Genomic DNA, 13,451 nt, shown 5'->3' with positions numbered 1-13,451 from the left:
CCACACGGTTGGCTTGGGTGGGTTGTTACATAGTAACAGAGAACCAGGATATATGACAACAGCAAACTGCTTACATTTCCCCCACCTCGAACCCCAGGCAGCTTGTGCCTCTGGTGCCCTGTGTGCATCTGTGTCATGTATGTGCCTGTGCCATGTGCATGAATGTATGTACGGGTGTGTGTGTGTGTGTGTCCGTGCTGTGTGTGGATGTGCCATGTGCATGACTGTGCTGTGTGTGTCTGGGCCATGTGTGCATCTGTGCCCTCATCCTGAATACCCTATGTTCTCTTCTCCACCTGGCTACTTCCTGCTCCTACTTCAAGCTTCAGTGCAGACACCATACTGAGCCTCTCCTGCCCCTCCAGGCTGGGCTGCGTCCTCCTCCTCTAGGCACCTGTGCACCCTGAGAACACCTGTCAGGATAGAGACTTCCAACTACGTCGCACTATGTGGACGCAGAACAAATATGCAAAAAAAAAAAAAAAAAAAAAAGTGCCAAACTGAATGCACAGAAGAAAGGAAGGAAAGAGGCTTCTATTCATTTTGTGACCCCATTTAATAGGAAGTCTGCCTCTCTGTCCTGAAACTGAGATTGGCTGCTCGTTCTTGCACAGCAATAATTCACTCTGAGATGTACAGCCAATCCCTTCTCAAAACTATAATTATGATATATGGTATATACTGATAGTTGAAGATTACATTCAGCTCAGCATTAAGAGGCAAGAGAGCAAATTCTCTTGAGGATAATTTGGGACTATATTACTTAGAACATGAAAAAGATTCCAGAGCTGGAAAAGGCACTGTTGCCTATAATCTAGGCAACCAGAGAGACAACTAACTAGTCCAAAGCCAAATGGCAGACCAGGGTGTTTTACCCAGTCCCTAACCGCAGGCTCTCTGCACCTCTCATCCTGCCATGTGTTTACTTGAATGGTCAGCCCGAAGGCACTGCCAGATGAACCAAAGGGCCGAGAGGAAAGAGAAGATCACCAGGGCTAAGGCAGCCCCAGGTGGCAACCCCCCAGGCTCACCGGGTACGTGGGCTTGGTGGCGATCTCCAGGAGCTTTTGCTTGGCTCTTCGCTCCGCCTCACGTGCTTCCTGCAGGTCCTGCTTCAGCTGATCGGCCTCTTTGGCCCTGCAAGGAAAGGAGGAGATGTCAGCTTCACAGAACAGGGCAGGTGGAGGGAAAAGACCCCACCCTACCTGTGCAAAGGAGAGACCTTGGTTAACCCTGAGGATGGTACCTGAAGAGGCGAGAAAGGACAGTGGGACAGGGACATTTACATGAAAACTTCCAAAGCAAGGACAACATTCCTGAAGATTTTCGTTTGAGCTGGTAAATCTAAACTGGAAGAGCAGGAAAACTGGTGAGGGATGAGAGAAACCAGACCGTCTGCAGCCAGGAGAGGGAGGAGCTGGAGGAGGCACCAGCAGCTTTCTCTGCTTTATTTTTGGGTGAAAGTAAGCTGGGCAAAGGAAAAGCCTGGAGGATCAAAGTTCTTATATCGGATCGCAAAGGGCAGAATATGCAAGAGCTGCGTCTTCACAGCCCCCGGGTAAAACACCTGTGGGCCTTGTGCCCACTTTCTCTGGCAGGAAGATGAGCCCTGTCACTGAGGGCACTGCACCTTGGTGAAGATCCTCACCCTGTGGGGCTTGGGGTGGACACGGCATGTGAGGCTTGGCACAGGGACCTGGCCCAACCTGCATCACAGGTTGTGTGTGTGCAGTCCCTAGTCCAAAGCCAAATGGCAGACCAGGGTGTTCTATCCAGTCCCTAACTGCAGGCTCTCTGCACCTCTCATCTGCCATGCACAGGGAGTGTGACCTGCATACAGCAAGGGGGCTGAAGCAGGACAGGCAAAAAGAAACCATATTCCCAGAATGACATGCAAAGAGTGGTAAGGAAAACTGTAGTGAATGCACCTTGGTAACTAAAAGCCAAATTCAAGTGCTCTAAATCAATAGCCAAAAGCTGTGGGGAATGTGTCAGTGTTTATCTGAAGGTTGCAGGCCTAGAATAGTCTTTCAAAAGTACAGACAACAGTTCCATCCTTCAACCTGGCCATGAGTGGGACATCCCAGTCACAGAGACTATCCTAGCCCTCCTCCCCCATGTGGCAAGGAAGGCTGGGGGATGTAGGCACTAGTTTCCCTTTAAAGGTAAGCAGCTGCTGTTCTGCAACTCCACTGAATGAAAGCAGAAAAGAACCATGTTGTTGTTTTTTTTAAATGAACAAACAGCCTTTTTACATCTCTTCTGCTGAAAGCAGTCTGTGGATATGCTCAGGGGTTTTCCTGCATACACGGCCATCAGAGGGTCAGGGGCTTATCACAGAGATATAAGCACGACCAGAGAGGTGAACCTGGCAGGAGAACTGAGTTCCTGTGCCCACACGGTAGCGCCAGCCCCAAACTGGATGAAGCACCAGTCGCCATCAGCCAAGAAGTAGCCTCGCTCCAGTCCAGAAGATGGGGAAGCAGCTTGAGGACGGCTGCTATGGAGCTCAGCCTCAGGGCAGGCTGGACTGCGGCCCTTCACCAGCCTCCTTGCCAGTCTGGTGCTCGGTGTCCCCTCACCTCCTCTCTGACTCCTCAGCCATCTTCAGCGCCAACACCTCGGCCTCCAGCACCTTCTGTTCCATCAGGCGCTTCTCCTCCTCCGTGCGAATGGCTGTGGCCTTGATGCGCTGCATTTCCTGCTCGGCCTCTGCGGCCTTCTGGGCCAGAAGTTTTGCCTCCTCCTCAGTGATCTGGGCCTTTTCAGCCAACAGGTCGGCTGTCTCCTCGGACCGCATCTGGAAGGCATGGGGCTCCTAGATGAAGTGGGATCATGTGCTATTCTCCCGCCAGATCTGCCTTAAACACTGAGATAGGACAAACCAGAGTCTCGGACTCCTGGGGCCCTGATGCTGAGTGCCCCCCATGACCCTCTGACAAGAGGTGACAAGCCACATTCCCCAGCTTTTCAGAAGGGCCCTTCAGGCTGCATCCATGGGGAACAAAAAGAGCACCATCTCTGAGTACCCACTTCAGCTCAGGCTTATGTGTCACGCGGAGAAAAACAACTTAAACTCTGTTCTTTCCCTTTAAATCAGTGGTTCGAACCAGAGGAGCTTTTTGCTCCCTGCAAGAGACATGCAGCAGGCTGGGCATGGTGGCTCACGACTGTAATCCTAGCACTTTGGGAGGCCGAGGCGGGCAGATCACTTGAGGTCAGGAGTTCAAGACCAGGCTGGCTAACATGGTAACACCCCGTTTCTACTAAAAACACAAAAAATTAGCCGGATGTGGTGGCACGTGCCTGTGATCCCAGCTACTTGGGAGGCTGAGGCAGGAGAATCAGTTGAACCTGGGAGGCGGAGGTTGCAGTGAGCCGAGATCGTACCATTACACTCCAGCCTGGGCAACAAGAGCAAACTATCATCTCAAAAAAAAAAAAGAGACGTGGCAATGTCTGAAGATGCTTTGATTGTTACAAATGGAAGGTGAGGTGCTGCTACTGGCATCTAGTGCCCACAACAAAGGATGGTCAGCCCCAAATGTCAGTAGTGCCCAGGCCGAGAAGCCGGGCTGTAAAGGCAACCTCGTGGTGAAAGTGGAATTTGGCTGCACATGAGCTCAACCTAAATCTGCTTCTGCCAACACAGGTGGAAAGAAAAGGCACTAACTTTTTAAAAGCTGAAATAAAGTATATCAAAGCAAATGCTGGTAACTCATGGTCCTCAGGAGACTGAGCTCCAGAAAAGCCAAAGAAGTCCCCAGGTAGCCTCCTGGAACCCCGGTCCCTCAGAAATCACCAGTGCTTCGTTGGCCATTGTTGCTTCTTCTTTCAGCTGCAGCAGCCTCCGCTCCAACTCATCCCTCGTGCGTTCGGCCTCCTCCCTCATCTGCTTCTCTCGAGCCAGGCGCTGCCGCTCCATCTGCAGGGGGTGAAGAAAAACAGTCATCAAATCACAGGGCTCAAGACCTAGGTGCCACAAGGGACCAAAGATGCCCCATCTCCAGAGTCTCCCCTTTTGGGACCTTTTTCTTCCCTTTCCTTTAGGTAGCCAGGGTCATTCTTATTGCCCCGTAACCTCGTCCTTCTAAACCAGTTGGAGAGTGGAAAGTTGTGCCCCTTGAAAAAAATTCTAATGGTGAATGAACGAACGAACAAACAACAAAAAAACAAGCCAAGTCTCGACCTGAATAGAAAGAGGCATTCTTATACACGGTGCACTGAAACGGCTACCTTGCCAGTGATGCTTTTTGTTGGCGGCTCTGGCCGGTGGCTGATGGGATGCAATGCAGGATCTCCTCTCTGAGACAGAGCCCCAGAAATAAGCAGCTTTCTCATCTGGTCAGGCAAGCTAGCTCACCATTTCTAATCCACGTGGACCCCTCTCACATCTCTGATTTCATCAACAATAGCTCCACTCTTGCCTCTGACCCACAGAGAAGATGGAATCATTCTGTGTGATGCATCAATAGTTCACACATTGTATTTCACAGTGGGGAGCTACAACAGCCACAGCACAGACTTGCACAGCCTCACGCAGAGACAACTCCTGAGCCAGGCCTATGACAGGAGGAAGCCAGGCGGGGAACACAGCCCCCTGTCCTTAAGGCAACAGTACAAAGCCACCACCACCTCCCTTGCCTTCTGGATCACTGCATTAATTGGACCACATGCTGAGCTTAATAAGGGGAACAAGCACAAGACAGTGCCATTCCTCTGTGATCTCAGGGTACTAACTGAGTTCAAAAAGCAGAATCCAGAAGTGACCACTGCACTATTTTCTGCCTTAAATAATTAATGCACATTTAATTACTTCTTGCCTCCATTTTATCCCACACTCTGGTCATACAAGGTTTCTAAAACTGCTGCTTTTTCTAAATCCTAAGCCAAAAAAAATTTTATTTTATTTTACACACACACACACACACACACACACACCACATTGGAGCTTGAAAGGATAATGCAAAGAGAAGCAATAAAACAGTAAAAGTTCTCCAGTTTTCTTCTTGCAAGTCAATGAAAAACACGGCCAATTTGTTCTCTAATTTCCATCATATTACAATTTCCATAAGGTGAATTACTACATCTCTATAATTCAAAAGAAGGAAAGAAGGAAGGGAAAGAGAGAGGAAGGGAAGGAGAGAGGGAGGGAGGGAGGGAGGATGGAAGGAAGGAAGGAAGGAAGGAGGGAAGGAAGGAAGGTAGGTAGGAAGGAAGGAAGGAAGGATGGAAGGAAGGGCCCAGGCAGGCAAGGCGGGCCCAGCGGCTCATGCCTATAATCCTAGCACTTTGCGGGGGGCCGAGGTGGGAGGAATGCTTGAGCCCAGGAGTTTGACATCAGCCTGGATAACACAGCAAGACCTGATCTCTATAAAACAATTAAAATTAACTAAGTGTGGTAGCATGCACTTGTAGTCCCAGCCACTTGAGGGGCCAAGGCAGAAGGATTGCTCGAGCCCAGAAGTTCGAGGTTACAGTGAGCTATGATGGCACCACTGCACTCCAGCCTGGATGACAAAACGAGACCTTGTCTCTTCTATATTAAAAAAAAAAAAAAAAGCCCAGGTAATCGCCTTCAGTTCCTGGCACTGTACTTTCCCTGAGACCTGTACCCCAATATAAAGGACCTCCTATTCACAAAAGCAGTTTACTGCCTATAAAGACTGTAAGGTGTAATATATGGACCTTCATCTGAGATGGAGAAGGTGTATCATTGGTTTCACCTGATGGATGAGACAACTGAGGTATGGAAGGCAAGTCACTGACTTAGTCACATTCTAAATTTCAGATCTGGCTCCAAGGTCAGTGTCTGTCCACCTGATCTGCTGTTGCCCAGATGCCAGGTTTATGGCTCTGCTGTGCTGTACGCAGCGCTGATCTGCAGTTTCTGCTATTCTCTGCCAGGGCCCGCAGGCTTCAGACTCCTTGACACTTTCAGATTTCTTACTTCGAAGCTTTGCTCTGCTAAGAAAAAGGTCAAGGAGAGCTCTCCTCCTCCTTCTCCTCCTCCTTCTTCTTCTTCTTCTTCTTTTTTTAGGTATTTTGCTTTTGTTTCTGTTTTGAAACAGGGTCTTGCTTGGTCACCGAGACTGGAATGTATTGGTGCAGTCATAGCTCACTGCAGCCTCAAACTCCTAGGCAAGTGATCCTCCTGCCTTGACCTCCCAAAGTGCTGGAGTTACAGGGATGAGCCACTGCCAAGAGCTCTTCATGAAACTGCCACTATGACCCCATGCTGGCTCAGTAGCATTTCTTTGTCCAACAAAACCTAACCTATCACCCCCAAAGACCCCCAAAGAACACATCTGTGGCCTGCCATCTCAGAAAGCAAAGAGATGGAGAGCTGGAAGCACACTGGGCATTTTACTCTAAATCCTAGGGCTGGGAGCCAGCCTCTCCAATGTGTATCCAAATCAGAAAGCTGCACACAGACTAATTATTATACCTCAGAGCTTGCAAGTCCTGAGGGCAGCCAACTGCAGCTGCTGCTACTCTATCTAGTAGTTTATCCAAAAACACAATTGATATTCTCAGCAGTAAGGCCCAAATTAGTTGTGTGGATTTCCATGAGTAGAGAAGGTTTATGAGTAGAAAACAATGATGCAGATCATCCAGTGTGCTGATAGGTGCTCCTGGCGCCTCCTGGGGCAGGTGACGTGCCATGAGGCCTGACCTGCAGTGGGGAAGTGCGGCCAGAGTCAAATTAGCATTCCAGCAGCAAGCACTGAAATGCCACCCTGCATTCTATCACCATATAATTAGAAAAGGAGAAGGCTGTGCAAGGAGGCAGACAGGCAAAAAAAGAAAGCAAGCTAGGTAGCCAGACGGATAGATGCATGCATGCTTGGCTACCTCGTCCCAAACCGGTGTTAATCACACCTAACTTCTCTAAGTGTAGAAATTACTAGGGCTGTTTCTTTTAGATATGATATTAGGGTTTACTCCTCATTTCCACAGCTGACATCCCACCAGGTAGGCATCAGCAAATGAAGATCCAACAAGATAAAACAAGAGCAGGCATATCCATGGCGAAAAGACTCTTGCCAGCCCACAACCACTCCTCACCTCCCAAGCCAGGACTGACCACACAGTGACATCATCAGTGAAAACAAGGTCTTGCTCACCTGCTTTCTAGCCTTCTCCTCCCTGGCCTGGGCTTTCATCTGCTGAACTTCCAAAGAATCAGCTTTCCTTCTCCTCATAAATAGATCATGGTTCCCGATACATAGCTGGAGAATCTGAGGCCACAGAAGTAGACAAAAAGGTTAATATCCACAAATTTACTACACTGCCTACCAGCCACCAGTGTGATAGCAGTTTGGGCTCTTGCAGGTAGCCATTAATGTGAAGATGAATGCATGGAGTGAAACACCAAAGCTCTATTAGCAGTCTCTAGTGCTCTCAGCTCTGGAGACATGCAAAATGAAGGTGCCTCAGATATGCCAGGAAGTAAAAATCACAAATGAAGACAGGACTAGAGGACACTTCACCATGTCTTCTGGGTGAACCTTACTCTCCTATGTCAAGATGTGGTTCTCCAGACCAGGGAGGATAGGAAAGTTCCTTCAGTAAGTTGGGCTGAGACAACAGGTTATGCATGTGGAAAAAAAATAAGTTGGGTCCTTCCCTCACACCTTACACAAAAATCAACTCCAGAAGGATTAAAGACTTAAATACAAAGATCAAGCCTTCGAAATTTTAGAAAAAAATATAGAAGAACATCTTTATGATCATAGGATAACAGAAGATGCCAAGTAAGACACAAAAAAAAATGATAAAGGAAAAAATCTACATATTTGTCTACATTAAAATTAAAAATTTGTATTGTCAAGATGCAAAAAAAGAAAAACAGAGCCACAAGCTGGAAAATATAGCCAATATTATGAAAACAGGCTAGGTGTAGTGGCTCACACCTGTAATCCCAGCACTTTCAGAGGCCAAGGTGGGAAGATTCTTGAGCCCAGGAGTTCAAGACCAGCCTGGGTGACATAGTGAGACCCCATCTCTACAAAAAATAAAAAAATTTGGCCAGACATGGTGGCATACATCTGTAATCCCAGCACTTTGGGAAGTGGAGGCAGGTAGATTGCTTGAGCCCAGGAGTTCAAGATAACCCTGAACAACATGGCAAAACTCCTCTCTATAAAAAATACAAAATATTAGCTGGGCATGGTGGAATGTGTCTGTAGTCCCAGCTACTTGGGAGGCTGAGGTGGGAGGATCACCTGAGCCTGGGGAGATCCAGGCTGCAGTGAGCCATGATTGTGTCACTGCATTTCAGCCTGGGCAACAGAGTGAGACTGTCTCAAAAAAAAAAAAAGTTAATATGATAATGAGATATCATTTTATATGTACAAGATTGGCAAAAAATTTAAAAGGCTAATAATACAAGTATTAAGGATAGCAAAAAGGAAGTCTCACCCACTACTGTTGGGTCTGTAAAAATCGATTCATCTTCTTTAGAAAATAATGCATCACAATTTTGAAATTTGAACATATACTGAGCCCTATTCTTCTATTCCTGTGTATATACACTAAACTCTATTTTTTAACTTTAAAAAATTTTATTTATTTTCATTTTTTAGAGACAGGGTCTTGCTATGTTGACCAGGTTGGTCTTGAACTCCTGGCCTCAAACAATCCTCCCACTTTGACCTCCTCAAGTGCTGGGATTACAGGCGTGAGCCACCCCACCTAGCCCAGTATACTCAAGACTCCAAAGAAACTATTGCCTGGCCAGGTGCGGTGGCTCACGCCTACAATCCCAGCACTTTGGGAGGCCGAGGCGGGTGGATCACGAGGTCAAGAGATCGAGACCATCCTGGTCAACATGGTGAAACCCCGTCTCTACTAAAAATACAAAAAATTAGCTGGGCACGGGGGCACATCCCTGTAGTCCCAGCTACTCAGGAGGCTGAGGCAGGAGAATTGCTTGAACCCAGGAGGCGGAGATTGCGGTGAGCCAAGATCACACCATTGCACTCCAGCCTGGATAACAAGAGTGAAACTCTGTTTCAAAAAAAAAAAAAAGAAAGAAACTATTGCCTATGTGCATGCACCAGGAGGCAGATACAAAAGTTTTCTTAACAGCCTGTTAAAACAGTATAGAAGTAAAAAGCACTTAATTATCCATTGAAAGAAGAATGAGAAAAAATTTATAACAGAGTGCTACAGAGGTGAGAATAAACAATCTTTAAGCATCAACAAAGATATATCTCCAAAGAAAATGAAAAAGGAAAAGGCAAGTGACAGAAGAATATATATAGTTGACAGCACTTAGATAAATTTCATAAACACATAACACTGAATAGTATTTTTCTTTTGCCGTATATGAAATAAAATTCTCTTGAAAAGCAAGGGGATAATGAATACTCAACTCACAACAGTGATCACCCTTGGGGAGAGGGAAGGGACAGACTAGCAGGGTGTTAACATGAAGGGTCGACAGTATTGGGACTGTGCTATTTCTTAAAGCAGGGTCATAGGTACACAGCTATTCACTTTTGTTATTCTTTATAACTTTTATAAGTTATGCTTATCCTTTCATATGTATGAAATATTGCAATAAAAATCCTTTTAAAGTTTCCTCATAACTTGGTTTTAACTCTTTAAGCTAAAGAGAAAGTATGTACCAAGTGAGATAGCATTCTACACTTCACAAGATGTCACTCTGATATTTTTTTTTGAGAAGGAGTCTCGCTCTGCGTCGCCCAGGCAGGAGTGCAATGGTGAGATCTCGGCTCGCTGCAACCTCTGCCTCCCGGATTCAAGCAATTCTCCTGCCTCAGCCTCCTGAGTAGCTCGGACTACAGGCACACACCACCACGCCCAGCTAATTTTTGTATTTTTAGTAGAGACAGGGTTTCATCATGTTGGCCAGGTTGGTCTTGATGTCTTGACCTCATGATCCGCTCACCTCGGCCTCCCAAAGTGCTGGGATTACAGGTGTGAGCCACTGTGCCCGACCCACTCTGATATTCTTTAAAAAGAAGTATTCAATTCTAGAAAAGCTACCATGATCAGTAATGAAAACCAGGATCTCAACTTACCAGCTTATTAACACGAAGCTTTGAGGAGTTAAACTTGAAGACATCAATTTTCTTATCCAGTGGTTTAATAGTAAACTGGAAGAAGGAAGCAGAACAGAGTTTCAGTCTGACAGCCTGAAATGTTACCACCAACTGGAAATTCCACAAATGCAGCAGCCACACTGGCCACAGACCAGCATGAAGTTATGCCCTGTCCTGGCTTCCCAGCGTCCAGGCACTTAGTTATGCCTTGTCCTGGCTTCCCAGTATCCTCGGGGAATTAGGAGCACCAAGTCTGGGGCTGTGGAAGGTGCACTCTCTAGACCATCTTAGGCATGAGTGTGAGGAAGGGATTCTTGACAACCTAAAATAAGCATCGTTAATGGGCCCACCCCTGAGCCCAACACTAGAAGGCTACAGTCTAGGGCATGGCCCTGCCTTCATGAAGCTCACCATCCAGTTGGAGCTAGGCTAACAACAGCCAATTACTCAAGAAATCGCATCATGTATTAGTGCTTCATTGGGTGGTGCAAATCACAAATGTGTGGGAAGGTTTAGAGTAGATCCACCATAAGCAGGAGAGAGTGAAGCTGATCTTAGAAGAAGAATCCAACAGGGTAGCTAAAAGGTAGGCTGAAGGGGCACTGTGCACAGGGCAGCACCAGTAATAAGGTAGAAATGGGGAAATGAGCTGTGTGTGCGTGTGTGTGTTTGTGTTATTAGCTTTTTGGTGACTAAGATGATATAACAGGCTTAGCCTGGGAGGGAAAAGAGGTGGGCACAGGGGCTGGCAGTGAGAATAAAAGTCAGAGGTGGCCAGGTATGGTGGCTCACACTTGTAATCCCAACACTTTGGGAGGCTGAGGCGGGAAGATCACTTGAGGCCAGGAGTTAGAGGCTGCAGTGAGCTGTAATTGCACAACTGCACTCCAGGCTGAGCAACAAGTGAGACCCCTATCTCAAAAAAAAAGGTGTTTAGATTTGATGTGACAGGATACCCAGACTCACCACAGGTTTCTGAACATGGGAATAATTTGATAAAAGTTGTTAATAGAAAGAATCAAATGGGGAAAAAAATGGACTATCGAAGAAAGGAAAACAGTTCCTGATCCTGAAATCAAAGTGGAGAGAAAGATGAATGATAAGGATAGGGTGGTGGCCTGGTAGGAGAGCCCAGGGTCAGACCACTAGCAGGAAAGCCTGTAAGGAACAAATGGCTGCTGCTCTCAACCACTCCCGATAAGACCAAACAGATCCTAGATTTCCACAGGCTCTGCACCACGCCAGGGTGTACACAAAGAATCATTGGATCACTTAAAATAAACGAACATTTCTGTTTTGACAGCCCGGCTGTCATGCGTAACTACCAAGACTACTTCTTTTATGTCAAGTCAGCTTGGGGTCTGCTTACTGCATGAGTTATTGACATGATGGAACATGATGGCGCCTGGCCCCCGGAGAGAGCGTATTAGAGTTTACTGTGTCAGGCCATACTAGGGGAGACTTTAATCCTTGGGTTCTTTGAAGAACGGATGTTTAGGAAGCCTTTAGCGCATAAATGTGTGGATGTGCGATAAACAGACTATGAAATTGGGAGATGAAAAACTACCATACGGTGCACACACACTGCTTTATGTCATGTGGAACTTTCATTTTATATACTTTAAAAAAGAAATACCTAAATGCCTATCTGCTGGGCTAACTACTTACAAAAACTTCAAAGTTGGAATGTTTTGAATTAAGTGGCTCGGTCTGTCTTATCAAGCATGGCTGAGTAGATCCCAACCACATATTGGAAGCCAAGGGCCTGGTTGGTGTTCGCTTCCTTGAGTTGCCATGAAGAAAGAGAAAACAGGAAATACACTCAGGGTCGGGGCTCTGCAGGCAGCAACATAAGCCGTTCCTGTACTTCATTCCCTACTCTATGTCCTGGCTGTGCAGGTACCAGGAGGTCACTGAGTGGAGCCTCCTCTGCCTGGTGCCCCTGTGATCTCAAGGCTTAGCCTCTGGGTCTCCCTGAAAGGCGGGGGTTGTGGCATCAACAACTCCAGCGCTTATCCTCTGCTATTTCACTTCTGTGTCTCTGCTTCCTGATGTGACACAGAGATAATGACAGCACAGCCCCTGCCTTTACAGCAGTGTTCTCATAGAGATTAAATTAAGAGGGTCAGGGTGAAAGTGCTTGTATGTGGAAGACTATACCATCATCATCATGTCTTTTCCACGGAACTTATTTATTACAGCAGGCGAGTAGTTACTGGACTTCCTCGAAGGCTGAGACTAGATTTTCTACCTCTTTGTTTTCCCCATGAAATATAACATAAAGCAGATGCTCGATAATTCCTTTAAAAGTAATGAAGAATTGCCAAGCATGGCGGCTCACACATGTAATTCCAGTACTTTGGTAGGCTGAGGTGGGAGAATCGCTTGAGCCCAGAAGTTCAAGACAAGCCTGGGCAATGTGGCAAAACCCCATCTCTACAAAAAATTAGCCAGGTGTGGTGGCACATGCCTGTAGTTGGTCTCAGCTACCTGGGAGGCTGAGGTGGGAGGATCACCTGAGCCCAGAGAGGTCAAGGCTGTAGTGAGCCATGATCGTGTGCCACTGCATTCCAGCCTGGGAGACAGAATGAGACTATCTCAAAAGGCAGTAGTAATAAAATTAATGAAGAATGAATGAATGGATGGATAGATAAGTGAACATAAGATTATGCATATGGGACCTTTTTGGGAAAAGTCACCACCCTGTATGAAAATATTTGAACTCCAAGAGCATTCATCTGAGTTATTCAAGCTTAATTATTTTTGAATTCTTGTAAGCATATTAACCTAATATCCTTATTTATATCATTACTGAGATACACACACAAAACACATATATGTCCATATGTGTATATGTGTGTATATATATTTCTCTACCACATGTATTCTGGATACGGAAAGAAAGCTCAATAAAGATCACACTTAAAATACAAAGAGAATGTAAGCCAGGTGCTGTGGCGCACACCTGTAGTAGCTACTCAGGAGGTTGAGGTGGAAGGATCGCTTGAGCCCAGGAGTTCAAATTCAGTCTGAGCATATGTAATGAAACCCTGTCTCTAAAAAAAGAAAAAAAAAAAATACAAAGAGAATTTATCAACAGAAATAGAAAGCCAAGTAATGAGAAAATGTGACTGTTTTTGTTTACTATTCTTTGGGGTTTCTCCCTGGCAAGTTGAGCTTCCCAGTTTCCTGTTAGTCATAGTGGGGTTACTGATGCCAGTACTGTTCTGTAAATATTTCAAAAATCAACAACCACACTCCCAAAGCCTGGGAATTAAAGGATTCTACAAATAACAAGAAGAGGCCCTGGCTGGGGAGGCTCCAGCGAGGGGGGCAGACGGGGAAAGCTCTTTTGCTGAACGCCTGGGCCACTAGTGG

The 13,451-nt window shown here is 46.4% G+C and overlaps 1 protein-coding gene across 5 annotated transcripts in view; it reads right to left on the bottom strand.

Moving 5' to 3' along the window:
• Positions 1–13,451, bottom strand: part of NF2 (NF2, moesin-ezrin-radixin like (MERLIN) tumor suppressor) — a 90,823-nt gene that overhangs the window by 23,192 nt on the left and 54,180 nt on the right. For all 5 annotated transcript variants that reach the window (XM_012464952.3, XM_012464951.3, XM_021666149.2 and 2 more), the window contains exons 9-13: positions 10,053–10,127; positions 7,128–7,241; positions 3,803–3,925; positions 2,583–2,800; positions 1,032–1,137 (exon numbers count right to left, since the gene is read on the bottom strand). In XM_012464952.3, the coding sequence (XP_012320375.1) occupies positions 1,032–1,137; positions 2,583–2,800; positions 3,803–3,925; positions 7,128–7,241; positions 10,053–10,127 (636 nt within the window). The remainder of the gene's footprint in view (positions 1–1,031; positions 1,138–2,582; positions 2,801–3,802; positions 3,926–7,127; positions 7,242–10,052; positions 10,128–13,451) is intronic.

Source organism: Aotus nancymaae, unplaced genomic scaffold (genome assembly GCF_030222135.1).
Source record: "Aotus nancymaae isolate 86718 unplaced genomic scaffold, 86718_ANA_hifiasm-v0.15.2.pri h1tg000076l, whole genome shotgun sequence".
Taxonomy (NCBI): Eukaryota; Metazoa; Chordata; class Mammalia; order Primates; family Aotidae; genus Aotus; species Aotus nancymaae.
This window is presented reverse-complemented; position numbering and strand designations above follow the sequence as displayed.